This window comes from Podarcis liolepis, assembly GCF_965112155.1.
Source record: "Podarcis liolepis genome assembly, chromosome: Z".
NCBI lineage: Eukaryota > Metazoa > Chordata > Lepidosauria > Squamata > Lacertidae > Podarcis > Podarcis liolepis.
The window spans coordinates 2,231,973-2,259,804 of NC_139570.1; the positions used below are offsets into that span (position 1 = coordinate 2,231,973).

Below are 27,832 nucleotides of genomic sequence, written 5' to 3' on the forward strand. Positions count from 1 at the left end.
TACTTCGCAGCTTCCATTGCATCCGCTAGCTCTTGCCCGGCACAACCTTTTAGTATAATGAGGTCTCTAGTATAATTGGGTATCTGGAAGGCCTGATTTAAATATGAATCTGACACACAGCTGTGAGGCATTTGCGAGCTTTTTCGCGGAGAAAGTTTTGTTGCTCCTCCGTGACCTCCCTGCCAATTTGGATACAATAACAGAACTGGAGGCCCCTTGACTGTTTCAGATCCAGTATTGGACCACGTCCACATCGGATACTCCCAGCCAATGTGGACAGACTCCTCCAAGCTGGAAAGCCCACCACCTGTCCTCTTGACCTGTGCCCATCCTGGCTGATTAGAGCGTGTCCAGATGAGGTGCAGGCCCCCCTGGGTGACATCATTAATTTGTCCCTTGGCATGGGGACATTCCCAGGGGAGCTGAAGGAGGCAGTGGTGCGCCCGCTCTTAAAGAAAACATCATTAGATCCTTTAGATCTATCCAATTACCGCCCAGTTTCGAACCTTCCATATCTGGGTAAGGTGATTGAGAGAGTGGTTGCTGAACAGCTTGGTGGATTTCTGGATGAAAAATCGGCCTTGGATCCATTCCAGTCCGGCTTCCGTGCTGGTCATGGGACCGAGACAGCTTTGGTCACCCTAACAGATGATCTCCGTAGGCAGTTGGATTGAGGCCGGTCGGGGCTGCTGATCCTTTTAGACTTGTCAGCAGCCTTTGACATGGTCGATCACGAACTCCTGGACCACCGCCTTGCCGACGTGGGGATTCAGGGCACAGTCTTACAATGGCTGCGCTCTTTCCTTTCTGGTCGGGGACAGAGGGTGGTGTTAGGGGAGGAGCTGTTGTTGCACCACTCCTTGGTGTGTGGAATGCCGGAGGGTGCAATTCTCTCCCCGATGCTTTTTAATATCTTTATGAACCCCCTTGCCCAGCTTGTCCAGAGCTTTGGTCTGGGCTGCCATCAGTATGCTGATGACACCCAACTCTATCTGTTGATGGAAGGCCGACCTGACTTGGCCCCAGACACACTGGTCAGATGTCTGGAAGCTGTGGCTGGATGGTTGCATGCGAGCCGGTTGAAGCTAAATCCTTCGAAGACAGAGGTCCTTTGGCTGGGTTGGGACAATATGGGATTGGGAGGCCAACTCCCATCTCTTGCGGGGACGCAATTAGTGCCAGCGTCTTTTGTCAAGAGTTTGGGTGTAATCCTCGACACCTCCCTTTCCATGGGAGGCGCAGGTTGCAGCCACAACAAAGGCGGCATTTTTCCATCTCCGCCGTGCTAAGCAGTTGGTCCCTTACCTCTTTCGCCCTGATCTCACCACTGTGATCCATGTGATGGTCACCTCCAGGCTTGATTACTGTAACTCACTCTATGTGGAGTTGCCTTGAAGCTGACCCAGAAACTCCGGCAGGTGCAGAATGCCACGGCGAGACTCCTTTTGGGGTCTTCGCTATAGGCTCACATTCACCCAGTGCTATACCAGCTGCCCTGGCTCCCGGTGGAGTACAGGGTCAGGTTTAAGGTGCTGGTTTTGACCTTTAAAGCCCTATACGGCCTAGGACCCTTGTACCTACGGGACCGCCTCTCCCGGTATGTCCCATGGAGGACCTTACGGTCTACAAATAATAACACCTTGAAGATCCCGGGGCTCAGAGAGATTAGGCTGGCCTCAACCAGGGCCAGGGGCTTTTCGGCCTTGGCCCTGGCCTGGTGGAATGCTCTGCCCCAAGAGATCAGGGCCCTGTGGGATTTGACATCTTTCCGCAGGGCCTGCAAGACGGGGTTGTTCCGCCTGGCCTTTGGTCAGGGCTCAGCCTGACTCCCCTTTTCTTTTTTTATAAGAACTAATATGAAAGGTACCTCCCAGCATTCTCACAGGCCCATATAAGACCAGCGTAAACAGTTGGGCCGATGAGCACTTACTGTTCCCAACCCTAACCCTGCGGAAAGCCATCTAATTAGACTTTAATTTGATTTTGACCTGTCATTTAAATATTGTTTGATTTTATACTAATGTTATATTTTTGATGTTAACTGCCCTGAGCCCGACTTCGGCCGGGGAGGGCGGGATATAAATAAAAGTTTATTATTATTATTATTATGCCTGTACAAGCCCCTTTCTCCCTCCTCACGCCCTGGACTAAAGAGTCAGGTTCAGTTTTGCAGAAACCATTGTTTGCCTTCTATGAAGTACTACAGTCATGAATTTAATTTCTGACATTGCGAGGTGGAATGGTCCCTGGAAAGTCCATTTTAATCCAGTGCAGCAATGAACCGCAAACCACATGCGCTTGTTCCTTATTCTGGTCCAAATCCACAACAAGGTTGGCAAGGGTCCCACTTCTCTTTTTGACAATAAATAAATGGCACATACTTATGCATTTCTCCAATACAAGTGTGTGTGAGGACAGAAAACTGTATTCACAAAGTGAAGGCATCAGGTGATGACAGAAATGTCATGTACATTTTCCAAAAAATACTGGGTCTTAGTCAACTCACTTTCCTTCATTGTAGACCCATTGAAATTAATGAACCTAACTTCATTAATTTCAGTGGGTCTATTCTGAGGAAAACCTAACTCAGTACCACCCACTATGTTGCTGAACAACTCCAAGCATGCCTGGAGAATGCGAACCATTTGGATACCTTCCAATCAGGATTCAGGCCTCATCATGGGACTGAAATAAATAATAATAATAATAATAATAATAATTATTATTATTATTATTATTATTATTATTATTATTATTATTATTACCCCGTTCATCTGACTGGGTTTCCCCAGCCCCTCTAGGTGGCTTCCAACAGAACACTAAAATACAATAACCTATTAAACATTAAAAGCTTCCCTAAAGAGGGCTGCCTTCAGATGTCTTCTAAATGTCAGGTAGTTGTTCATCTCTTTGACATCTGATGGGAGGGCGTTCCACAAGGCAGGTGCCACCACCGAGAAGGCCCTCTGCCTGGTTCCCTCCCTGCAAGAAGTGAAGTTACAATTTAGCAGTTGCTAAATTGCTGAATTTCTACTGTTGAGGGGCTGGTGCTGCAGCCCTATAAGGTTAGGGGTGGAGGATAGAAGAATATAATTGTAGAGTTGGAAGGGACACACCTGGCCCAACCCCCTGCCATGCAGGAATCAAACAGTCCCTGATGGATGGCTACCCAGGCTATAAGACTATGTAGCTACAGCATCATAACCTCACCCACCCGAGGTTCAGCTCAGCCTCTGCTGCCACTTTGCTCCCTCCCTCAGGTCCAGATCCCCCTGGGCTCCAACTTCCTCCATTGTGGGAATGACTCTGGCTTGAAGCCATCAGAATCCAAAAGCAATCCATTACAAAACAAAGAAAACACAGGATGGTGTGCCAGCTTCAAGATGATGCAAGAACTGAAGAAACGAGCCCACACTCCACAATGCAACTGCAATTGCCCTGCAGCACGAAAGAAACCTTCCGAAGTTCTGCACACTTGAAACTTCTTCAAAAACACTTACTTTTTCGATGAAGGAACTCTGCCACCAAAGCCGCAATGTGAATGTAACACATGGCTGCCTGCAAAACAAGGGCAGAGTTTAGTGCCATGAATAACCCCCAGCCCCACATGTCTCATCCAGGCAGCCCAGGGCCAGGCAAAGAAATGAATTACCTCGGAGAAATCTCCGTTCTTGAAGTGGATCTTGGCCATGCTGTCCAGCCAGGTCTTCCTCAGCTCTGGTGTGCTGGCGTAGGACTTGGCCAAACTGTATTGCAGGTCAACCAGCATCTCAGGGTCCCTCTCATGCTCCTTCATCTGAGCTGTGGCCATCAGCACTGTCCGGATCCTCTTGGTCAGGTCTTTCACTTCAGACGGAAAAGACGTCGACTGACATGAAAAAGCCAAGAGTCAGGGTGAAGGCAGATGTGAAGCAGGGGGCTGGGGGTGCCTCTTTACTGTGTTTGTGGGATTCAAGCACATTCTGGAACTTCTTGTTGGCCACTGTGAAAATTAGATGCTGGACTAGATTGGCCAATGGCCAGGCACAGCAGAGGCTCTTATTAACTTTTGTTTGTGCATCTGAAATGGATGAATGGCTCCCGAGCACAACACTCTCACTTTAAAAACCCCAAAACACAGAGACATTTTGCAGTTTGGAAAGTGATGGGGAAATACAAAGAAGAGTCTCCTTTGTGCAGCTCTGGACTCTCCTTCCTCGGAGGTTTCTAAGCAGAGGCTGGATGGCCATCTGTCATGCATGCTTGAGCTGAGATTCCTGCCTTGCAGGGGGTTAAACTAGAGGACCCTCGGGGTCTTCTCCAACTCTACAATTCTATGATATAAAAGCTTGAGCTAAATTAATTCCTAACAGGAAGATGTGTAAACTCCTCACAAGCAGATCAGGATGAATGCACAATGAATACTTGTGGTCATAATTGCCCCATAAACCATTAAGAATTAGTGCTCAATAAAGTGCATGGTTTAAGAATACAGGAAGCTGCTTCATGCTGAATCAGACCCTGGATCCAGCTAGCTCAGTATCGTCTGCACAGACTGGCAGCAGCAGTCCAGGGTTTCAGGCAGAAGTCTCTCACATCCCTACCTGGAGATGTCATCAAGGATTGAACCTGGAATCTTCTGCATGCAAAGCAGATGCTCTAGCACAGAGGTACCACACCCCTCCCTAATCAGCTGCTGCATAAGCTTTGCACAAGCGAATCAGGGTAACTGAACTCTAAATAGGTTGTCTGGAGAAGCCTCTAGGGTCAGATAAGAACATAAGAAGAGCCTGCTGGATCAGGCCAATGGCAGGATTCAAGCACAAGTGCCTTCTCCCCTTCTGCTGTTTTCAGCGGCTGGTATTTGGAAGCACTGCTGCCCCAAACAAGAGATCTCCCAACTTCCAGAAGAGTTTATCTCAATGTAAAAGCAGCAGTGCCACACACACACCCCCTCCTGCCCGATCTGCGCAGCAGGGAGATGTTTACCCCTCTTTGCAGCTTCCTCATCTAAACCGCACCCCTCCTCCCAAGCTGGTATTAGTCTACCTACTTGCACCCCCCACCCCCCATTATGTGGAACTAACAGCAGAGTTTTTTGCAGGGGAGGGAGAGGTGACCGCAGGGCTGAGGAAAATTAACCAGTCCCATCAAAATGGGAAGCCCCCACACCTGTTCTTCAAAAGGTGATGGCTCCCCGGTTGTGAAATGCCACCCTAGTGAGGTGTGCCTGCCTCCACTGTTATCAAACTTCAAAGCACTTCGTGGCTGAAGAACACTTTTCCTAGCAACCTCAAAATCACTGGATGGAAGAATGCTTTTAATTGTAATTGCTTTTAGCATGCTTTTAAAGGTAACTGCTTTTGGATGTTTTAAATTATACACGTTTTCAGGGATGAGCCAAAAGCACCCCACCACCCTGCAGGTTTCACTACCTGTGTGCAGGGTGCAAAGCTAGGAGGCTGTTTTGGCAACCTGGGGAGGCATAAACAGGGGTGAATTGTGGGGTGAACTTACTTGCAGTTGATATGCTGGTGGTGGTTGGTAATCAGTGTCATTCTTGCCCACCACCCCAGACTGAAAACCTTAGCCCTCACTCTGATTTGGCTTCATGACTAAACAGAATTGTCACAAAGCCAACTCAGAGTGAAGGCAGTGCTCCCCCCCCCCACTCTAGAGTTTTGTGTGGTGTTGGTGGCAATGAAGAAAATGATGTCTGTCAGCAACTAGGGACACCTCCCCTCCCCAACAAAATAAGATGACTGATGTCATTAATTGGTGTGGGAATGAACAAGGTGAGGTGTGGTTGTAGGTTTCATGATTCTGTCCATACCCCCAACCCTGAGCCAGAACTTTAAATAATAATAATAATAATAATGATAATAATAATAATAATAATAATAATAATAATAATAATAATAATGGCTCAGTTTTAGATGAGATCCAGATGTGATATTTTGCAGTGCCATTAAAAATAAGTCCAGAGAAAGGAGAACTTGAGAAAGTATCCGCAGGATGTTTGGTTGCAGAGGCAAATGCATGTAAAGCTGTCAGTCAGGGGGTTGAGTTTCCTGTGCCACTGTTACCCCCTCACCTATTACTACCCTGTCCCATCCTTTGCTGGACATGTACTCCTCAATCTGTTCCTTCACACCATGGACTTCAGCTGAGGTTCTTTCCAACCATTCATAAGCAGGATAAATATGCTTCTGCTTTGCATGCCAAAGGTCCCCAATGCATTCCAAGGTAGGGTTGGGAATGTCCCCCGCCTGAAACCCTGGAGAGCGGCTGCCAGTCAGGGTATGGAACTTGATAGGCCACTTGTCTGACTTGGCATATAGCTTTTTATGTTCCTATTGGCCTGGCCTCTCTCTTCTTTTTGATTCATTGAATCAAACTTACCTTCACTGGCCGGTCACTGTTGGCAAAGTTATTGATAATTGAGAGCGATTCTTGGAACCTCGACCCTCCGCTAAGTGCCACATCAGCTATCAGCTGGCTTACCGCAATAATGATCTATTGAAGAAGCAGAAGGCTTTGTTTTCAGACTTATACAGGCTGGAAAACCCACATCAGTCAACTGGAAATCAAAGGAATGCCAATTTTGCACACACACAACCAAGTTTCCCCCAGGATGGTAGTCCCTAAACTGAACATTGCAAGAAAATGACCACTTAAATGAGAACCTCCTGTGAGCAAACTGGCTGCTCAAATAGGGGAGGGTGCCCGCTGCAGCTCTACACAGGATGATGCTCTGAGACAAGCTCCTTCCAATTTGTGCCTGGTAGGGGCAGATGGTTCCACTGGGTTTCTGTTTCAGGAATGAATAACTCCAGATGCGGGGGGAGGAGGCACATCTACTCTTGGAGAAGGCTGCTTGTTATTACCTCTGGAAGTATCATCATTTTAGATTGGCCTCCTTCTGATCAAGGGACATTGCAAAAATGGTGCCTTGTACAGCTGGGAGCCAGTGTGATTTACTGGCTAGAGTTCTGGATTAGCGGGGAGAAGACCTGGCCTCAAATCCCCACTCAGGCATGAAGGTTGTGGGTGGGCTTGTGCCATCACTCTCTCTCAGCCTTCCTGGCAGTGTTTCTGTGAGCATCAAAGGTGGGAGGGGCCTGTCAAATGATGTACGTTGCTCGGAATTCCTCGGAGGGGATGGAATAATAAATAAACGTGCCCACTTCCAGAACACCCTTCTAGCACATTCACAACTTTTTACTCTGGAGATTTAATTTACAAGAACAGCAGAATGATTCATGTGTTTGAACTGCATTAAAATATTTCACATGAACCTATTCCATACCCTGCCTTTTCGTTTTTTGAAGAACTCACCACACACAGGGGAAATATATATGAAACCTCCATGTGCCTCTGTGGGAGCGAAACAGTTAACATAAAAGTTGCGTAAACAAACCTGGAAGGGAGCTGAGCTCTTTGCATGCAATGCTGGCCCCGTGTGCCAGATCCTGCATTCAGCTCAGCTCGCCTGCCTTCGCCCCCTCAACACCCCCTCCACCCACGCCCTGCCAAGACTTCCCCTTTCACTAACCTGGAGGTGGGTTCTTAGAAAAGTTTTCCGCTTAGTGAACTCAAAGTTATTTCTCATGAGGAGGTAGAGGAGGGCAGAGGCCTCATTACGGGTTGAGCTGAGCTTGGATGTGCAGCACTTGAGGACCTCGTAGCAGAAGGCGGCACACATGTTGACTCTCCCCTTGAAGAAGGCCGAGGGGAACTGGATGGGGTGGAAGGTCAGGCAGAGGTTAAAGGCAGGGCAAAGGTGGGGGCAGCAAGAAGAACAACGTTCCCTTCTTAAAAAGCATGACATGTTTCAGCTGATCATGTGCCCATCATGGTGGAAGTGGTTGTAAGATATTGTTAATGAATTAGACTGATCAATCACTTTTTATTTTTAGACAAAAGTAGCTCAGAGCAGCTTAACAACAGTAAATGAACAGCACTAAAACCATCATAAAGAAATACCCCAAACTTGTTCATAGTTTTAAAGGGCAGGACTAAAATATCCCACTCACTGATGGAAGCCACAGGCAGCTAAAAGCCAATGGCCTGGTGGAAAATAAACGGGGTTTTTTGCCTGGCGCCTAAATATATGCAAGGATGTTGCCAGGCAAGCCTCCTTGGGGAGAGCATTCCAGAAATGGGAAGTCCTTGCAGAAAATGCCCTGTTGCCACCCTCTGAGCCTCTTGTGGAGGAGGCACACAAAGAAGGGCCTCAGGTGATGATCACAGGGTCTGGGGAGTTCAGATGGGGAGAGGTGGTCCTTGAGGTATTTCAGTCCTGAGCTGTTTAAGGCTTTATAGGTCAAAACTTCTCAATGTGGGAGTAAAATAGGAACCCCTCCACAAAGCTGGTGAATCAGCTGTGATAAATAGAGGCTAGTTCACATCTATCTAGTGAATTGCTTCAGGATATCTCTTGGGAAGCAGTCCATAAATAAAATAAATAACAATAATCAAGAATCACTCTCCTTCACCTACCTTGTTGATGAAAGCTCTCAGAGAGGCAAAGACGTGCTTAAGAGCTGCTTCTGACTGCCCGTTTTTGAGGAAGGCAATATGAATATCGAACACCTTTTTCATCAGTGGGTTGTGCCCATCGTTGTTTAAGAGCTGGTTCTGGAAAAAATGGGTGAGGGTTCATTTTGGTGGGCTGGCAGAGCAAGCACATGTTTCCAGAAAACAGCTTATTGGCACCTCTGAATGCCTGCACCAAATTAGTGCTGAACGAGTACACAAGAGTAGGGGCCACAAATGGTAACAGAAAATATAATCTGGTTTTTTTTGGGGGGGCAGCATTTTCTGGAACCAAGGTGGTACTGCTACATCACAAAAATGTAACTTAAAATCTGAACAGCAGCATAAGCATACTAGACCAGCCACCAATGCTCACTTTTAGAAGGCTGGCAAGGGTTTGGTTAGAGGACCCAGAGCAGTGGACTCCATGGGTTTCTAATAGGTCAGAAGAAAGATGTGAAGATGCCACTTGTAACAATTTGGAAAGAAAGTCGCTGGACCTCAAAAAAGATACTGGAGAACTAGAGAAGGCTGAGGAAATGGGCAACCAAAATGATTAAGGAGTGGCTTTGTTGTCTGGAGGAATGGCTAGTAAGACTGGTGGGTGGGTGGGGGGGCATGATCCAGGTGCATAAAATGGGGAAAGTGGATAGAGAGAGGTTTTTTCTCCCCCTCTCATTACGCAGAACTCATGGACATCCAAATAAGCTGAACGCTGGAAGATTTGGGATAGATGAAAGAAATACCTTCTTTGCATGTATGGAATTCATTCTCACCAAATGTAATGATAGCCACCAACTTGAATGGCTTTAAAAGAGGGCTGCACAAATCCATGGAAGATAAGGCTATCAGTAGCTATTAGCCCTGATGGCCATGCTCTGCCTCCGTGGTTGGTGGCAGTAGTGCTTACTGAGCAGCAGTTGCCGGAAGCTGCAAGAGGGGAGAGTCCTGCTCTTCCTCTCAGGTCCTGCTTGTGGGCCTTTGTGGCCACTGTGAGAACAGGAGGCTGGGCTGGACAGAGCCCCTTTGGCGCTTCTGACCTGCCCTGAACAAGGAGCACAAGACCCTTGCCACTTGCCCTCCAGTAAGTCATCTCTAGTGCACAAATTAAATCTTCCTCTCTTGTTTTATCCATTTTTATAAGGGCATTAGACTCCTTGGCTAACTGCAAAGGAATGCCAGACAAGCACCGCCTGTTCTTCCGCTCAATAAAAAGCACATTAAGAACAAAACACAAAGGGAAATATTAAACACCCCGGGTGGGAGGGGATGCTGCAGTTGCACAGGGCACCGTTGGCTGGCAAGCCCACTTTCTCTGCTACAGAAGGCAACCAGACACCGTTCTATCACCACAGGAAGCCTCAGTGAGGGCAGGAAGTCTTTCTGACAGCATGGTCCCTGTGCATCATGCTAAATGATAGTAACACAGGAGGATGGAAGACAAGACATCCCTGTGCTAACAGAGTGATGGCAAGATGTGCCCCTCTTTGGCCTCATCCAAGAGACAGGCTCTTCCTAAAACAACACCAGAAGCCTGCCCAGCAGCAAGAGTAGGGGTGGCCAGCAAAGGGAACTCTTTGCACAGAGCCCAACGCTTACCTTGAAGCAATGGGAGAAGAATGAAATGGTGTCCAGGACAGTGAGAGCAACCTCTGTCGCTGTGTTGCCCTCCAGCAAAGCCTGGTGCACAATGTCTGCCTCTGATGTGCCAGCACCTGCAAAGAAGGAAAAGAAGGATGCTGCAAGTGGCATTGACAGGTGTTGCTCTCCAGCCTTTTTTCATTGTCGAAGACAGCAGAAATGGATTTGCAGGCAGGGTTTAAATCCAGGCTTTCTGGAGAGCTTTAGCAAGGGCTATTGGTGGTTTGAAAGGAGAATGTCTTGAAGCTACTATATGTGGGAACTGGGTTCAAGTCCCAGCACATCCACAGATGAATCAAGGTCCTGACTTGGGCTCCCAACTGTAACATGGAAGTCAGAGGCTGGAGGTGGAGTCTCCTGGGTGCATTTGCCCTGTTGTTGTTTCTCAAACACACAAATAGTCTAAGACAGGGGTCTTTGTTAAGGGTTTTGGGAACTGTAGCTCAGCTAAGATGCTGCCAAACATGTGGTGGAAATTCAGGGGCCCCTCTTTCCTGTGATTCACATAGCAGCCACAGAAGCTCCCAGAATGATGATGCAGTCCACCTAGTACAGGGGTCTGGAACCTTTAAGACAAAAAGAGCCACTTGGACCCGTTTCCGAAGAAAAAACAACAACTGGGAGCCGCAAAACCATTGCGACATTTAAAACAAATATATCTCCGGAGCCGCGATCTGACAGCGGGCGGGAAGGTGACGTTGGGACGGTGCGTGACTAACGCACGCACCGCCCCCATGCGACGTCACAGCCAGTACAGCGTCCGCCACAGTGAGGAGTGTTGGGGCGCACAATGCGCCTCCTCCCCTCGCTAGTATCCGCCCCGGAGCCGCAGCAAAGATGTAAAAGAGCCACATGCGGCTCCGGAGCCGCAGGTTGCAGACCCCTGACCTAGTGGCCACACTGCTTGCCCCTCAGCATCTTCTCAACACCTACTGTGGTTAAGGGTGAAGGAGCTGTCCAGGCTGCTCAAGTGCTGGAGACGGGTTTGCATGGCCCCAGCTCTGCTGCGGAGGGCTGGCATCGTCTGGGATTTCCGGTCAGTGCCCATGTGCTTTGACAGCCAAGCATCGTTGACCCTGAAAAAGGAGAGAGGGATTTTTGCTGCGTCATGTCATGCCTACCTGGTGCCAAACACAGAGTCCCCAGAGGACAAACCAGGCATGCCCTTGAGTAGCAGGCAGTGATTGAACCAGTGCTGAGGAACCCTGGGAGGCAAGCACATGGGGAGAGACCTGCTGGACAACCCTTGGAGCTGTCAGAGGTGCAGGTGGTGCCACCACCACCCAGTCCTTGAGAATGCCAGTACCAAAAGGTCCTGGCCGAAATGCAATGGAGCAGCATTTGCTTATGGACCCAGAGTCAATGTGTAGCTTCTGTGTAAGCAATCAGTGGAGCTCCTTTATGACTAGCATTTGGGGCTAGTCACAGGGGGTGCTCTAAGGGGCTGCAGTATATGAGGTCTCCCTCTTGGGCCTTCCAGTTGCTCAATAGCCATTGGCTCCTTGTTCCTTGCATCTGGTTCTGGTTCCCCCTCCGTGCCATGCTTGTGCCTTGCCTGTGCTTTTGGCCTTGAGCTGTTGCTTGACCCAGCCTCCGGGTCACATTTTGGACCCAGTCCAGTTCCCTGAGGAGGACCTTGGCTTGTTGAGACCATGCCACATCTTGCATCCTGCTCTATGGGGTAAGTCTTTTGCTGAGACAATTCTAGGATTTTAGGATTTTAATGTTGCTTTTGCAGTTTGCTTTATCCATTACAAAGGAAGGAATGAAGGAAGGAGAGAAATGGTTCACTTCCCCAACTCTGCAGATCATCACTCAAATCATACCTTGCAATGTTTCTTTTCCCCACATATCTGAAGTGAAATAAACACACTCTAAAGAGAGGAGAAAAAAATCCATGTAAATGTCATGTGCAAGAAGCAAACGTAAAGGAAGGATGATCTGCTTGCTCCCCATCCACTCTGAGTCAGATCATTGATCTATTTGCCTTGGTATCACCTACTGGCAGCAGCACTCCAGGATTTCCCCAGCCCTGTCTGGAGGGAATTGAAACAGGAAAATTGTACATGCAAAGCAGGTGGGTCTACCACTGAGCTATACAAATTATATATATATATATGAGCTTTTTTTTGTAAAGAGGTTAAAGCACTTTATTCTGGTTGATGAGGGTACTCTTCTATTTCCTCCATTCGTTCTCTTTTAATTTTCATTTATTAGGATTAGGAATGGACAATTCTGTCAATCTTTGTTTTCTCAGTACCCATTTTTCCCAGTCTTAAGTTCAGTTCCCCATATTTTCACAAGAGTTTATGATTTTTTTAAAAAAGGCCCACATAAAAATTCACCATCATTTTAGTGCTGATCGCTCTTAACATATGCATTTAATGCAATTTCCCCTAATATCATGCAATTTAATATATGCAGTTTTATGCACATTTTACCCCAGTAGGTGCATTTTTATACACATTATTTGGCTGGAGAACTACATTGCAAACATTGGAGAAGTGCAGATTTCAAAAGACAGCTGCATTTCTGTTTGCATGTATTGTTTCAGAAAGCAGAAATTAAGTAAATTTGCTTTTAAATGTGAACTGAATCGAATTTCTCCCACTTCCTTAACTAGGACTTTCCTTCTTTTTGCACCCATTAGGCACCACTAAAGGATATCCAGGAGGCTACCTGAGCAGTTTCCCAGATGATGGAAAGCTGAAACCTCAGCAGAGGAGGGTGCTTAGTGCCCCCCCTTCTACCTGCCTATTAATTTATTGTTGTATGTAACATACTTACAACCTGCTTTTTAAGAAAGGTATTTTTACAACACTGCTTATAAAAATGCGTAGCAAAACACAACAAGGAAATATAGTTTTAAACCATTTAAAATATCAATTCCATACTACTGTTGTTGCTTTTTTAAAAAAGAAACGCAGCACAAGAACAGGAGAAGCTAAACACACACAGAGCCAGATTGCAGCACGTTTTCGCAGCCCAGTTTACATTGACCTCTGAAGGCCACAGAAAAGGACCAGGTTTACATGAATGCATCCAGGAATGAAGCTTGCCTAAATGAAGTTGCAATCAATACACAGGCCCTGCATCACTTCCCCTAAGGGCAAGAAAAGAAGAAGCTGGCAGGTGGATTTTGAGCAGGCAAAGAGCAGGGAGAGGTTGTCAGCAGTTCCTTCCTCCCTTCCCCCTTGCTGTGCCTCTGCTAAATTGGTAGCCTCCCACAACTGCTTTACAGTGCTGCTATTTTTAAAAAAGAAAAAGAAAAAAATATTTAACAAAATTTATAAACCACTTGACTGTAAAAACAACCACCTTGACATGGTTTACAATAGTATAAAATAAAACGTTGAAATTATCAATAAAAAGCTGTTGAAAAACAAGTATGAAAAATATTGAAAAGATTATTAGAATCAATGGTAGCTAAAAAGAAATAAGGCAGGTGTAACTACTAGATGTCTGGACAGCCTTGCTTAAACAAGTGTTTCATGAGGTGTAGGGCGAAGGCAGCTGCCTGATGTCAACAGTGGGTGCTGTCACTCTGAAAGATTGATTTCTTACCAGAGCAGAACTAGTATTATGTGGCTCCTGTAGTGGTGCCAGTTCTGCAGATTGAAGCAGTCGAGTGGGCACATGTGTGGGTAAAGCAACCCCACTGGTAAACTACTCCAAAGCCATTAAGGGCTTTACATACTAGTAGTGACATGTTGAACTTGGCCTGGTAGCCAATTAGCAGCCAGTGCAGAGCTCTGAGCAGAGGTGTTATGTATTGACAGGTCCTGCTGGCAACCCTGCTGCAGAATTCTGCACAAATTGCAAGGGAAGAGCCACCGGTGCCAGAACAAACTGTGGTTAAGCTCTACCACGCTTCTGGTCACTGAGGCTACAAGCGTCTCCAGCACAATACTGAATCCAGGAACACCCCCAATCTGTGTGGCTTTCCCTCAGGAAGAGTGCAATCCTGTCCAGGGCAGGCAACTGACCAACTTCCTGGACACAGAAACCACTCACCCACAGTACCACTGTATTGCCAGGATTCAAGCTCAGATTACTTTCTCTCATCCATCCCACTACTCAGTCCAGACCCTGCACAGCCTCTCCTGATCCAAACGTTATGGAGAAATAGAGCTGAGTGTCTCCTTGCCCCCAACACTTATAACAGCTTCTCCCAGTGGCTTCATGTAGATATTAAATAGCAGTGAGGATAAAATAGCGCCCTGAGGCACCCCACAACAAAACCGTCATGGGGCCAAAAAGTCCTCACCCAATGCTACTCTGTGGACTTGGTCCTGTAGGAAGGGCTTGAACCACTGTATCACAATTGCACCAGCTTTCATTCAATGGAGCTCTCCAGGAGGATACAATGGCCAATGGTATCAAAAGCAACAGAGAAGCAGGAGCAAAGTCCCTCTCGCCCTGTAAAGGACATCTATCCAAGGTCAACTCAGTCCTGGGCACAGGCCTCAGCTCAGATGGGAGCAGATCTCAATAGTTTGTGTCATCTAAATATGCCTGCAGCTGCCCCACCACAGCCCTCCCCCTCCCCCTTTCCCAATAAGGTGGTATTAGAGTCTGATCCATCGTTATTCCTGTTATCGGTTGATGCCTCCTCCCATGTGTACTGTTGAACTTAAGACCTCTGATTTCCAGACTGGGAATGACACAAGTCATTGATTTCCCAGTGGAACCCCAGAGATTTGTAGTCTGGGTGGAATTCTTCCACTTGGAAATATCAACTTTCTCGCACCCAACGACTTTTCCTTTCCCTTTTTAAGATGAAGACTCTCAAACAATGAATAAATAAAAACTTACTCAAGAAGAACGAGGACGTTCATCAGTTCCTGGGGGGATATTTTGTTCCAGTAAGATAACAAGGTATCTGAAATAGAAAGGAAACAGAGCTCAAGGCGTCTGGTGCCCTCCCTCAAGCCCAGAGTACCAATTACTGGGAGCCCTCCATGAAATGGACATTATCATGAGTGGTGGAGGGGTGTGACCACCCCTGCATGAGCCAGAGGAGTAAGGCCTTCAAACATGGAAATACTCATGAGCCCCATGGGGACATCTTAGGGAGGCTAGTTGGATTAGGACGAGGCATGGGAGGAGCTCAAGCCGAATGATCTGGGGGAGGGAACGAGCAGGGTGGGGACAGAATGTGTCTGGTCCGTTGGACCTCTGAGCTTCCTCTGAGCTTCCTTGAAAGGATGCCACAAGCATTGACTTGGACCCCGGAGAGAGACCCAGCGAGGTGTCTGAAGAGAAGCCTGGTCCAATGTTGCCTCATGTTCCTTTCTTGCCTCTATAACTCCCTCCCCTGCTGGGTGCTCTCAGTGAGTCTCCATCTGCAGAGGGCAAGTCAGAAGACAAGACAGACTTTGAGCAGGTGCTGTTTCCCTCCCCGCTGTCCAGGATGTGGAGACACCAGTGCAGAGAGATGTCCCAGGCCCAACACACTAGAAGGCGATCTGATCTGCTTGGCTAGTGCAAAGGCGCTTCTCACTTGCTTGCTACACCAATGCTGTGCTTGCCCTGCTCCTTTACGACAGGAATTCTGGGGGGAGGTCAACTGTTGGAGGAGCATCTTAGCCTGCTTAGCTTGTTGTGACTTTAACTGCTTTGAGCTTTATTAAATTTTCTGGCCAAAACTGCAATCTGAGTTGAAGTTCTTTGCCTAGCGACAACCAGGAGTCACCTTCAATGTTACTTTTCAGCCAACTCACATATCAGAGCCCTGTAATGACTCTACCGCTAATGAGCCAATGTATGGATCCCAAGAAAGTAGATCATGGTCACTTTGGTCTTCTTCCTGCCATGCTGCTGGTGCGCTGAGTTAACTCATGGTTGGCTTAGAGGAGGGGTTTCCAAACCGTGATCCATGGACTACCAGTGATCAATGAGATTCATTCACGTAGTCTGCAGTGTCTCTGCATTAAATATTCTTACTGATTTTTAAATTGCATTTTAAGTGCTTTTTAAATTTCACTGTGTTTTATCACATCATTGCTTGAATTTTATGGAATTCAAACTGAAATGCAATACAATACAATGTAATAAATAAAAGAAGCAATTGAATACAATTAAAAACCACCCAGCACAACATATTACATTTGCTGCAATAGGCAGAAAAATCACTAAGTGGCCCACCCATGTTGCAGTGACACTGGGAAAGGCCAAGATACCCTTCTTGGACACAGCAGAGCAACTGACCTTCAGAAACCATTTTAATGATGTAAAGGTAGCAGATCAGGAGGCTCCGGATCTCGTACTGGTCCAGCCGCCCGAACTGGGAGATGCTGCTGCGTGTAGAACTTCTCCGCATCTGTTTTAATCATCACATGCCAAAATTGGAACAAGAAAGAAAAGAAAAAAGTTGTTAGTAATGAAGTCCCAGAAGACTAGCCACACGGATCTGTCACATTGTTTAGATTTTAGGGCTTGAAATGGACTCAAGGGCTGAAGCAGAGTCCTAGTCTAGTGAGCTACTTGGGGTGGTGTGCAGTCAAGGCTCAAACCCCCTTTTCAGGCACGGAAGGGGGTAAGCATGGCAACATGGGCCCCTGTTATTGTTTGGAGGACAATATGGAGCCAGTGGACTGGCCAGGCCTGGTATAAATACAAGGGGCCTGTCCTTCTACAGAGAGGGCCCTTTGGTGTGCCTAGGCTCCCCTCAGGCTCCCACCTGGGGCCTTTCATCTCTGGCTCAAGCTCCACCAAGTGGCATGGAGAACATTCCCTCCAGCTCTCAATTCAGGCCCCAGCCAGTCCTGATAAGGGCTGACCCCGACACTGCTCTGGTGATGCCTAGCTGAGGGGGAAAGGAGGGATAAGCCCCTCTCATCCCCTCATGACATGCTTCCCCTTCAAGCTTCAGACTCAGCAGCTGCGTTGCACAAAAGGAAAACAGAAGAATTGCAGCTCAACATGGAGCTCTGCTCCAGAGCAACATCTGGAGGCTAGGAAGCAGTGTTGTTTACAAATCTCAAGAGCCACTGCAGCAGAAGAAGCAGCAGCCACTGTCTGCATTCTCTAGAGCTTTGGTGGCTGGTCCCCAATTGGGCCTGGAGGGGTGAAGGGCAGAGCAGAGAACAGTAGGTGGAACCAAGGTTCACAACAGATGTAACTCAGTGACTCGGAGCAGGGGGAGTGTGGCTGGCCCTGTTCTGCAGAATAGCATTCTTCCTCCTGAGATACAACAGACATCCACTACCTGCACTTTATGGGAGCAACTGAAGGTGGTTCTGTTCTGACAGGCTTTCCGAGATGGATAACGGAGTTGTTGCCACGAGTGTCCACTCGTTAGGGTTTTAGCCTTGTTTTAAATGTACTTGCTGCTTTTGTGTTTTTATCTGTTTCTAATCATCATGTGTAAATCGTCTTGATAATGGTGGTTTAGAAGGTGATTAATTAATAAATAGATGGTGATGAATCATAAAATTATAGAGTTGGAAGTAGTAGTAATAATAATAATAATAATAATAATAATAATAATAATAATAATAATAATGGGAGCCAGCTCTAGATGGAGACACTTCTCCCTGCACCCCCACTCTCACATTTTCTACTGGTCCCCCTCCTGCACCTTTAACAGCATGCAGAAATTAAGCAGGTGAAGCTCTATCAATGCTGGGAAAAGCCTGCAGCTTGAGCTCCTGTGTGTTTACTTAAAATAGTTCTGGAATATTGGCATTACATTTTCACTGGTGCTGCATTTCTCCGGAGAGCCAGCTGCCCCTTCACTGCTGAGGGATCCTTTGGAGTCTTCCCTCTTCAGGGCAAGCCCATTCTGGAGAGCCGTGCCATAAACTGTAAAGAGAGGAGAAGGTGGTTGCAAGTCAGTTTGCAGGGCAGTGCCTCGTCCCAGCTCAGTTCAGAAATGAAACAAGATTCTTTCTGAGTTGGAAAAAGTCCACATTCTACATCTGTGAAGTGGCCCATTCTCTGGGCACATGGTCAATCCCCTTGCAAGCACTCAGTATTCTGTGGCCACTGACCAAGCATGGCTGAGTACTTAAGCTGTTCAAGACCATTCACTGGATGTACAGCATAAGTGGGATTTGACATCTGGAAGCCAATGCTCGTATCTACAGCAATGTACACCAGTCCCTTTTCCCAAACTCAGGAGCCTCCTCCGGTGGACAAAAATGTAATTCTATATCCCCAGGATGACTGCCACAGACCGGTACTCTCTTGCTTACGTGAATCTTTGTCGAAGATTAGGCTTGACCTGTTGGAAGGCAATGTGAAATTGCACATAAACTCATCTCTGGATGCCTGGTGGGGAAATGAAAAGATGGAAAGGTTTTGGAGAAGGAGGAGGAGGAGATGTTGGCTCATGTTCAAGTCCAAAGCATGAAGAGAGTCAAAAGAAAACCCACCACCCCCATTGATCTTGGGTTATTAGTCATGACAGAGAAATGGAAACCCCACAGACTGACTGGATCGCTGAGTGATAAGAGCAGAAGAAGGCTTTTGCCTCTGCCTTTAACCTTCCCAAAGGGAACTAGGTCACTGCAGCATGATGGGCCAGATGGCCAGCAAAGCTCTTCTGATGTTCTGCCTCTCTTCCAATTAATGTGCACACTTCCCACAGTGCTGGAAGATGATAAAGTGAACTCTTCCTATGTTGTTTTGACAACGACAACAACAACAACAACAACTTTTAACCCAAGAGCTTTTTGGGCTGCTTCTATTTCTCTTGTAAATTGGCAGAGCTGGAGTGCATAGCCCCAGGCAATTCTGAATAACACAGCTGCTGTTAGTGTAATAGCTCCACTCTGAGCCCAGTTTCTTGCTCATGCTGCTCTGGATGACATTTGCTTGGCTCTCAAGCCCTGTTCAGAAGTTGTACCTGAAGACAGAAGGGCCACATGAGTACAGGGGCCAGAGTCACATGCAACTGCAACTCCTCCACTATCCCCAGGAACGTCGGCTACAACCGCTCCACCCTCTGACCTTCCATGTTGAATAGGAAAGGTCTGAACAGGGTTTCTAGAAACCTCTTTGCCAGTGGGAACCCTGATAACACAGCCTAGCACTGAGTCAGACCATTGGTCTACGCTGACTGGCAGTGGCTCTCCTGGGTTTCAGGCAGGGGACAAACACCAGCCCTGCTTGGGAAATGCCAGCCTGGGACCTTCTGCAGGCAAAGCCACTGAACCCTAGCCCTTCTGTAAAGAAGGGTTCCTGGTCTCAAAGAGACCCCCAGATGCACTTAGAAATAACTTGCAGAACTTTGCACTCAGCAGGAGCATGAAGGGTGGCTGCAGCCCTGTCAGACCCATGAGCACTCCCACCATGGATGTGCAACCTCTAGAGGGGAAGGTCATTCAAGGAGGTTCTTGCAGGAAAGCATGTTCACCACTGGCCTTCTCATGCACCCTTACAAAGCAACTGTACTGTTTGTAAACAGAGCTAAAAACAGACATTCTCCATTAGCTTGAGGGAAATGCAAGTCATTTTTACTACAAAATTACTCACAGAATTTGACATGGTGCTGCCAGAGTACAGGGTGTCCCGGCCGGCCAGCCGCTGGATGTTCTCCAGAAGAAGTCCAGCCAAGGGCAAGTACAGCAGAGCTATTTTGGCCTGCTGGTTCTGCAAGAGAGAAACGATAACTAAGGGCCAAGCTAGCTGTGACTTATATTTCCTTGTTTTATTTATTTATAACATTTGTTAGTCACTTTATTGATGGAGCCAAGTCATGAGCAGCTTCACCTGTTTAACTTCTGCATGCCATTGTTGCTGTTAAAGATACAGGAGTGGGACCACAGAATCATAGAATAAGAGAGCTGGAAGGGACTGCAAGGGTCATCTAATCCAATCCTTGCAAATGGAATAATATTTTTGTCCAATATGGGGCATGGATCCAGGACCCTGAGATTAAGAGTCTCATGCTCTACTGACTAAGCTACCCGGCTGGTGGGAGTGGAGGTTTGGGGAGAAGTGTCTCCACCTGTAGTTGTATTCATTTATTTATTTTATCCCTTCACCATCATTAGCTGTGATTCTTGCATTGCAAGGGGGTTGGACTAGATGGCCCTTGGGGGTACTTTCCAGGTCCACATTCCTTTGATTCTATGATCTTGCCCAGCGAAACCCAAAGCGACTTACAACCAGGCAGAAAACACCCCTCCCCCCACAGAGACATTAAAACCAAGGGGTGGGGGAGGAAGAAATACATCATAAACATCACACACACTTCTAAAAGGCCACAGATAGTTGAGAGCCAAAGGGCTGCTTATACAGGACTGTTTTTGCCTGGTGTTTCAATGGGTCTTGTCATATGACATGCAGGTTTAAAAAAATGTATCAGCAAGGTAGGGTGGGGAATTGAAATGCGGGAGACGTCCAATTCAGCTCACATCCAAAGGCAGATCTACTAAAGCTGCACTTCTCAAAACAATATGCAAATTGAAGTATGGCTGTCCTTCAGAATTTGCACTTATTTGAATTTCTCAATTTGGTTCTCCAAACAAGCAGTGTTTACAAAAATGCATAAATTAGGGGAAATTGTGTATAAAGATGAATATATTAGTGAGAACACTGAATTGCCTTTTATTAGGGAAACTGTGTTCTTAAGTGGAAACTCAATACAAAAATTATGTAAAGAAAGAAAGAAAGAAAGAGAAAGAAAAAACCGCTTTGGGGGTGTTTGCATTTTCCAATACTAACTCTGCAACTGCAAGACCTGGGAATAAGCTTTTTTCTTGAAGGAAAATAAAAGCAGGTTCCCATGAGCCCAACTTCTAAAAAGAAACCAGAAAAAGGTTTCCCACGAGTCCAATTTCTATGCAGGACACTGAATATGGTACGTGCAGAACTGGAGGAAGCCAGACAGCCCTCAAGGGAGATCATGACAGCAGCGACTGAGGGTTTGATGATGGACAGTGCTGGTAGCAATTACTTCTGAAGCTGGAACCGGGGAGAAGATAAACGTGCTGCAAGTGGTCAAGAAGCAGCTCTAGATACCCCTGGACTCCAGAGTAGGAAGGGGTTAAGCTCCCCAGATACTCAAGGCTGCAAATCTTCTTGCAAAGACCATCTTGGGTAGTTTGCCATGGTCGGCTTTCTCTACAGAACAGACAGCAGCGCCTGAAAGATTTTCAACCCTAACACATTGCTAGCATGGGAAGTGTGATTCCCCACCCCAAGGATTCTCCCATTCCCTGGAAATTTCCTACCACCACCATGCCTTCCTGGGACTCAGTGTGGGAAGCCAGTCCTATGCCTGGTCCCACATTTGCCAGAAACATGGGCTACCAGTGGGTGAAGTCCCAGCTGGTGAGGACTGGAAAAGCTGAAAGTGATACTGTCAGCACTTGCAATGAAAGCTGCTGGGTCCTGTCTAGAGAGAAAACATAAGCCCAAGAGCCTTATGAAACAATAAGAAGTTCATATCTGGGAGTGCAATCAAGTGGGCAATGTGAGCACGCTTGACAACTCTAGTCAATTCCACAAGGATTGTAAAGGGGCTTCTCCTGGCTCATCACCATCAAGCGGGCAGGGGGTGGCTCTGATCACCTCATCCTGCATAACATCAGGTGATTCAAACTTCAAAAGATAAATCTGTTTTTCCTTTGCAGACCTGGCCTGAATTTAAGCTGGGACTGCAAAGGAAGGATTTTTTTTTATTTTGCAGTTGTGGTTGAACTGAAAATGCCTGCCAAAAGTAGGACCCCACTTGGTGCTGAATTTAAATTCAGGGCTGACCACATGCCCCACTTTGTAAAGAAATAAGCAGGGGTTGACTTTGGGCTCTCAAATTTCAGTGGCACTCTGTGTGATGCTAAAATTCAGTGCCCACCAGTCTCTTACACCCCTGGGGGGGCACCCAGCCCAAGCACACTGGTTGTGCTACCCCAAAACTGCCTGGGAATTTCTGAGTAGAGCTGATTTTCAGTCAGGGTTGCAGTTGGGGACAAACTTTAATTCAGTGCTGACCCCAAGTCCATTTTCACCAGGGACTGACTGCTCAACTGGGCATCTGAGCCATGGGGGACCATCAACAGTGACTCCCCCAAAAGCCTCAGGCAGGGATATTATGAATCAAGCAGTCCTGGAAGCATCCTGGACCCAGACTGTCAAGGCCTTGTAAATTAATAAAAGAACCTTAAGCCTGGCCTGGTAGCTAGTGGTAACTTTTGAGTACAGGAGTTATGCTCTGGTGACAGGCGGCCTCCATCAGACCTTGTTTTTCCCCAGCGATGGAACCTGGGACACCTAGAGCAGGGGTCGGCAACCTAAGGCCCGTTGGTCGGGGGTCATTTAACCGGCCCATGAGCTGCCCCTGAACCGAGTTGCCCACTCAGCAAGTCCCCGTGCACTGTGCTAAACTGGCGAAGTGCGGTGCAGGGACTCACTTCCGCGGCGTCAGAAATCACATCTGTATGGATGCAGATGTCAGAAATCACGCATGTGCGTGATCTGGCCCACAGAGGGATCTCTGCTGCAATGAACTGGCCCAGGCAAGGTAAACCTTGCTGACCCCTGACCTAGAGGCAGGGAAAGTGGATATGATGCCTGATAGTGGAAGCCAAGCCAGGTCTCTGCCTTCCAAGAAAACTCCTCCTTTCCTCTTCCCTTCTCACAAATGTGACCAAGAACCTGGTTATGCACTAAAATGGGTTCAGAGGCAGCTTCTGCAGCGGACAAAATAGAGCTGGCTTCACCAGGCATGGGGATCCTTTTTTGGCCCTAGGATCACATTCCCTTCCTGGAAACCTTCCAAGGGCCACATGCTAGGAGTGGGCAGAAACCAAAAGCCAAAGTGGGCACAGCCACAGAGGCAAATGTTTCCTTTGTGCCAGTGGCTAGTTTCTAAACACACACGCTCACACACCCCTTCATTCAGGCAAGCAAGAGACATAATCGTAGCCCATGGACACTTCCCAGCCTGGCAAAACCACTCAAGGAGCATGAGAAGCAGCACCAGTGAGGAGTGTAGCCTGGAGAGAGTTTTGAGGGCTGGAGAGAGAAGCCTTGAGGGCCTGAGTTTTCCCACCACTGGAATACACCATCACTCAATATCACTATACCTTATGCTGGTATCTGTTGTCAAAAGCATGTTTTATCAGAAGGCTCTTCAAGATGCTGATGGCCATGGATCTGATGTCGTAGTTGTCATGCAGAGCCATAGACGTCTCTCTCAGGAGCAAGCCCACTAAGTAGTGGTGGCGGCAATATTCATCAGACAAGTTGTATTCAAGGTTTGCATCTGCCGTGGAAATGAAAAACAAGGGCCATGTTTCACTTTCTGTGACTGCAGTGCGTTAAGGGCTTGGGGGGCAGCGATGGCAATGCAGCCTCTCAAGGCAACGGGCTGAGCTGCCATGTGGGTCACACAGGGGAATAAGGCGAGCAGGAGGGCCTCTGGCTGCTGTTGGCTAGTGTCAGGGAACTGCCATCAGAAGGACGGGAGGTGGAAGGGCTCACAAAGGTTGGGAGAGACTCAGCAGAGGAAGAGGGAACCAGCAGGGGGAGATGAGGTGATCCGAGGGAAAGTGAGCAGGAGGGATGGCTCAGAGACACTTCCAGCGAGGGTAGTGGGGAGGTTTCAGGACCTCCTGTAGGGACACCCACCCCTTGCCGGAAACTGTCACGCAGAGAGTCCAGAAGACGTGTTTCCGTTAAGGAGCTTTTATGTTGGAAAAGATTTCGAAAGCAACCACTTTCGGAATCTGCCAGCGACTGACGGAGCCATGCTTAAGGGGCTCCGTTACAGACAGAGGTTTGCAGACTTGAGCAAACTCTGAGGGACTTGGATTTTACGCACAAGCAGCTCATCATCCCATCACAGCATTCTGAAAGTCACTGTAAGCAGCTTGTGCAGGAAAAGGCATCATGAGCAACCCAGCCGGAACCGGAGAAGCAGGAGCTGGAGCGGGTCCAAGCCTGGAAGAAAGGTACCGGGTGTTGGAGGTCCAGCTAGCGCTGCAGACGGCGAGGCTCGAGGAGAGGAGGGCTCAAGATGCGGAGAAGGGGAAAACCACCCCGCTCGCCAGAAAGGTGCCCGGATTGGTGCAGAAGTTTGGGGGGGGGGAGCCCAAGGACTATCATGCCTTTAGGACAGAGATGCAATATGCACTTAATCTGCAGTTTGAGGACTTTCCCGACGAGGAATCGCGGGTGGCTTTCGTGATTGGGCACCTCGAAAAGGGGGCGAAAGACTGGGTGAGGCCCCTGATGGCAACAAACAATGCCATCCTAAAGGACACGATGAAGTTTTTTCGTGCCATGGACATGATGTTTTCCAGCGATATTGAGCGGGGAGTAGTACGCAGACAGTTAATGACGTGTAAACAGGGGAGCCGATCTGTTCGTGAGTACTGGACTGAGTTTACCATGTTAATCCACAAATTGGGGTGGGACCTATCGGCGGAACCCATTCAAATGCTCTTTGAAGAAGGGCTTTCTTCGGCGGTGAAAGATGAACTTTCCCGGGCGCCCAGGGCGGAGTCTATGGACCAGCTGACCATAGGAGCGCGCCAAGAGGCGAGAGCCTTGGAGAGGCGGGAAGGGAAGGGGGAACGTTGGAGGGAGGTTCGCATTCCAGAGATGCCAGAGCCACCGTTCCCGCCAGGAGAGCCGATGGAAATTGGAACAGCGCGCGCGCGCAGTTTCAAAGCCCAGTGAAGAGTGGAAGAAGGAGGGAAAGGGCGCCAAGAAATGCTATCTCTGCCAACAGCCAGGCCACTTTGCCAGAGTTTGCCCCCAAAGAAAGGAATGGCAAGGAATGGTGGGAGCTGTTGGGGAGGAAGAGAAAAAGGTCCCTGAGCAAGTAAAAGCCAATGCCTGGCTGCCACTGACGGGGCACAGCAGCCAGGCCAAAGAGCAATGAATGTGCCCACGCCTGAACCTCCCAGACCCGCCCTAGTGATAGAGGTGTTGCTAGAGCTGCCAAACGGACACCCACTAAAGATAAAGGCGCTATTGGACTCAGGCAGCTCCTGTAATTTTATGAGGAAGGAGTTCGCTGCTGAACACCAGATACAGACTATCCCTTTGAGTAACCCCTTGCAGGTGACCACGATCGATGGGAGGGAGCTGCTGGGAGGAGAAGTCAGCCAACAGACCGTCCCAATGATAATGAGGGTAGCAAGACACACTGAGCTGATAGCGTTTAATGTGGCTACCTTGGGAGGGGCTCCCATTATTTTGGGGATGAGCTGGCTAGCATTACACGATCCGCTAGTGGGCTGGCATCAGAGAGTGGTCTCCTTTGGGTCGGCACATTGTCTTGAACACTGCAAGGAGGGAAAGGCGCAAGGAGGAGCCAATGCCACTCTAGCAGGGACGCAAGTAACGGAGAAGGGGAAGGTGCCCCGACAATACGCCGATCTGAGCAACGTCTTCAGCGAGAGGGAAGCAGACAAACTACCCCCGCATAGACCCTTTGACTGCCCAATCAATTTACTCCCTGGGGTGCAGCTCCCTGTAGGCAAGCTGTACGCCATGTCAGACAGAGAGATGCAGGAGTTAAGGGAGTTCATTGACAAGAACCTGAAGAGAGGGTTCATAAGAGAGTCCAGAGCGGTGGGTGGCAGCCCAGTGTTTTTTGTGGACAAAAAAAACACGGACAAACCGAGGCTGGTCGTAGACTTCAGGGCCTTAAATGCAGTGTCGGAACCCATGACCTTCCCTATGCCCAGAATTGATGACATTCTGACAAGGGTCAGAAAGGGAAAGATCTTCACCAAGCTGGACCTGAGGGGAGCGTACAACCTGATACGAATAAGGAAGGGGGATGAATGGAAAACCACCATGTTCACCCCTTTAGGGGCATTTGAATATCTTGTGATGCCCTTCGGTCTACAGGCAGGCTCAGCGTGCTTTCAATCGTTCATGAACCACGTCCTGGGGCCTTCGCTTTACAAGAATTGTGTGGCCTTCTTAGATGACGTGTTAGTATATTCAGAGAATGAGGAGCAGCATGTGAAAGACGTCAGGGAAGTGTTGGGCAGGCTGCAAGCTAATCAGCTGTGGGTGAAGCTGGAGAAGTGTCAGTTTCACACCAAAGAGGTGGAATTCCTGGGGTACCGCTTGTCGGACAAAGGACTGGCTATGGATCCTGGCAAAGTCCAAGCGGTACTGGAATGGAAAACACCGAAGACGAAGAAGGATGTGCAAAGATTCCTAGGATTTGGAAACTTCTATCAGAAGTTCATCAGAAATTTTGCCCACCTGACGACTCCCATTACGGACTGTCTCAGCAGTAAGAAGAAATTCGTTTGGACGGCGGAGGCGGAGCGAGCTTTTGAGGAACTGAAAAAGGCATTCGCCTCAGAAGAACAGCTCCTGCATGTGGATTTACAAAAACCGATGCGCGTGGAAACTGACGCATCAGACAGGGCGGTGGGGGCGGTGCTTCTGCAGCCGGGGAAGGAGAAGTCGGAATGGAGACCGTGCGCCTTCTTCTCGCAAAAGCTGAACAAATCTGAGAGGAACTACACGGTGTACGACCGAGAACTACTCGCCATTCACGAAGCGTTTAAAAGATGGAGGCACCTATTAATTGGAGCACAACATAAGGTGCAAGTGTGCACTGACCACAAGAACCTAGAGTATTGGAGAACGGCACGAGTGCTCAACCAACGGCAAGTGAGATGGGCCCAGGAGTTCTCCAAATTCCATTTTGAAATTTGTCACGTGCCAGGTCCAGAGAACGTTAGGGCGGACGCTCTCTCACGCAAACCTGAATATTTGGAGGGGGAGGGAGCACCCGAAGAGAGACATGTCATCCCAGAGGACCGCTGGGTGTGTGGGGCGGCGTTGGTGGGGCAAAGAGAACTGGTAGAGGAAACTGAAAATGATGAATACGCCCAGGATAAGCTCAGAGGTCTTAGGAGGGAGGGAGAGAACCCCGGGGGTTTCGAGGAAAGAAACGGGGCATTGTATTACAAAGGGGCACTGTATATACCCGAAGGAGAATTGAGGGGGAGAGTACTCAAGCAGTTGCACGACAGCCCCACAGCGGGGCATTTTGGGCAACACAAAACCATGTGGTTGGTCACCAGGGGATTTTGGTGGCCCAAGGTGAGGGAAGATGTACGGGAGTATGTAAGAGGGTGTGACCAATGCAGGCGAGCCAAAGGGGAGAGGCGGGCGCCGGCGGGGTTATTAGAACCGTTACCCACACCAGAACAACCATGGGAGGCAGTGTCGATAGATTTTATGACTGATCTGCCGAAGTCCAAGGGGAAAACAGCCATCATGGTCGTAGTAGATCTATTAACAAAGATATGCCACTTTGTAGCCTGCTCGCATGCAGTCACGGCGGAAGAGACAGCGAAATTGTTTGTAGAGCACATTTTCAGGTTGCATGGCGCCCCCTTGAGGATGGTCTCAGACAGAGGGAAACAATTTACGTCCAGGTTCTGGAGGAAACTCATGAGCTTGCTGCACGTAGAGGTCAATTTTTCGACTGCCCGGCACCCTGAAACCAACGGGCAGGCGGAAAGAGCAAACGGTATCCTCCAGCAGTACCTGAGGTGTTATGTCAATGATAGAGAGAATGATTGGGTAGAGAAGTTGGCGCTGGCGGAATTTGCCTACAACAATGCGGAGAATGTGTCCACCGGGATGAGCCCCTTTTTGGCTAATTATGGGTGTCATCCTAGGGCGTTTCCCGGGGGCGGAGGGGAGAGATGGAGCGTCCCAGCAGCTGAACAGTTTG

General features: G+C 48.2%; 1 protein-coding gene and 1 long non-coding RNA gene across 3 annotated transcripts in view; one reads left to right on the forward strand and one right to left on the reverse strand.

Annotated features, from left to right (window-relative positions):
- LOC310698904 overlaps positions 1 to 27,832 on the forward strand; it is a 400,562-nt gene that overhangs the window by 88,374 nt on the left and 284,356 nt on the right. The gene's annotated exons all lie outside the window — the stretch shown is intronic.
- Positions 1 to 27,832, reverse strand: part of DOCK11 (dedicator of cytokinesis 11) — a 162,846-nt gene that overhangs the window by 31,114 nt on the left and 103,900 nt on the right. For both annotated transcript variants that reach the window (XM_083486178.1, XM_083486177.1), the window contains 14 exons: positions 23,196 to 23,374; positions 19,639 to 19,755; positions 18,357 to 18,432; positions 17,852 to 17,964; positions 16,369 to 16,480; positions 14,974 to 15,040; positions 11,985 to 12,032; positions 11,092 to 11,234; positions 10,117 to 10,232; positions 8,482 to 8,619; positions 7,535 to 7,717; positions 6,382 to 6,495; positions 3,653 to 3,868; positions 3,501 to 3,558 (listed from right to left, as the gene is read on the reverse strand). In XM_083486178.1, the coding sequence (XP_083342304.1) occupies positions 3,501 to 3,558; positions 3,653 to 3,868; positions 6,382 to 6,495; positions 7,535 to 7,717; positions 8,482 to 8,619; positions 10,117 to 10,232; positions 11,092 to 11,234; positions 11,985 to 12,032; positions 14,974 to 15,040; positions 16,369 to 16,480; positions 17,852 to 17,964; positions 18,357 to 18,432; positions 19,639 to 19,755; positions 23,196 to 23,374 (1,680 nt within the window). The remainder of the gene's footprint in view (positions 1 to 3,500; positions 3,559 to 3,652; positions 3,869 to 6,381; positions 6,496 to 7,534; positions 7,718 to 8,481; positions 8,620 to 10,116; positions 10,233 to 11,091; positions 11,235 to 11,984; positions 12,033 to 14,973; positions 15,041 to 16,368; positions 16,481 to 17,851; positions 17,965 to 18,356; positions 18,433 to 19,638; positions 19,756 to 23,195; positions 23,375 to 27,832) is intronic.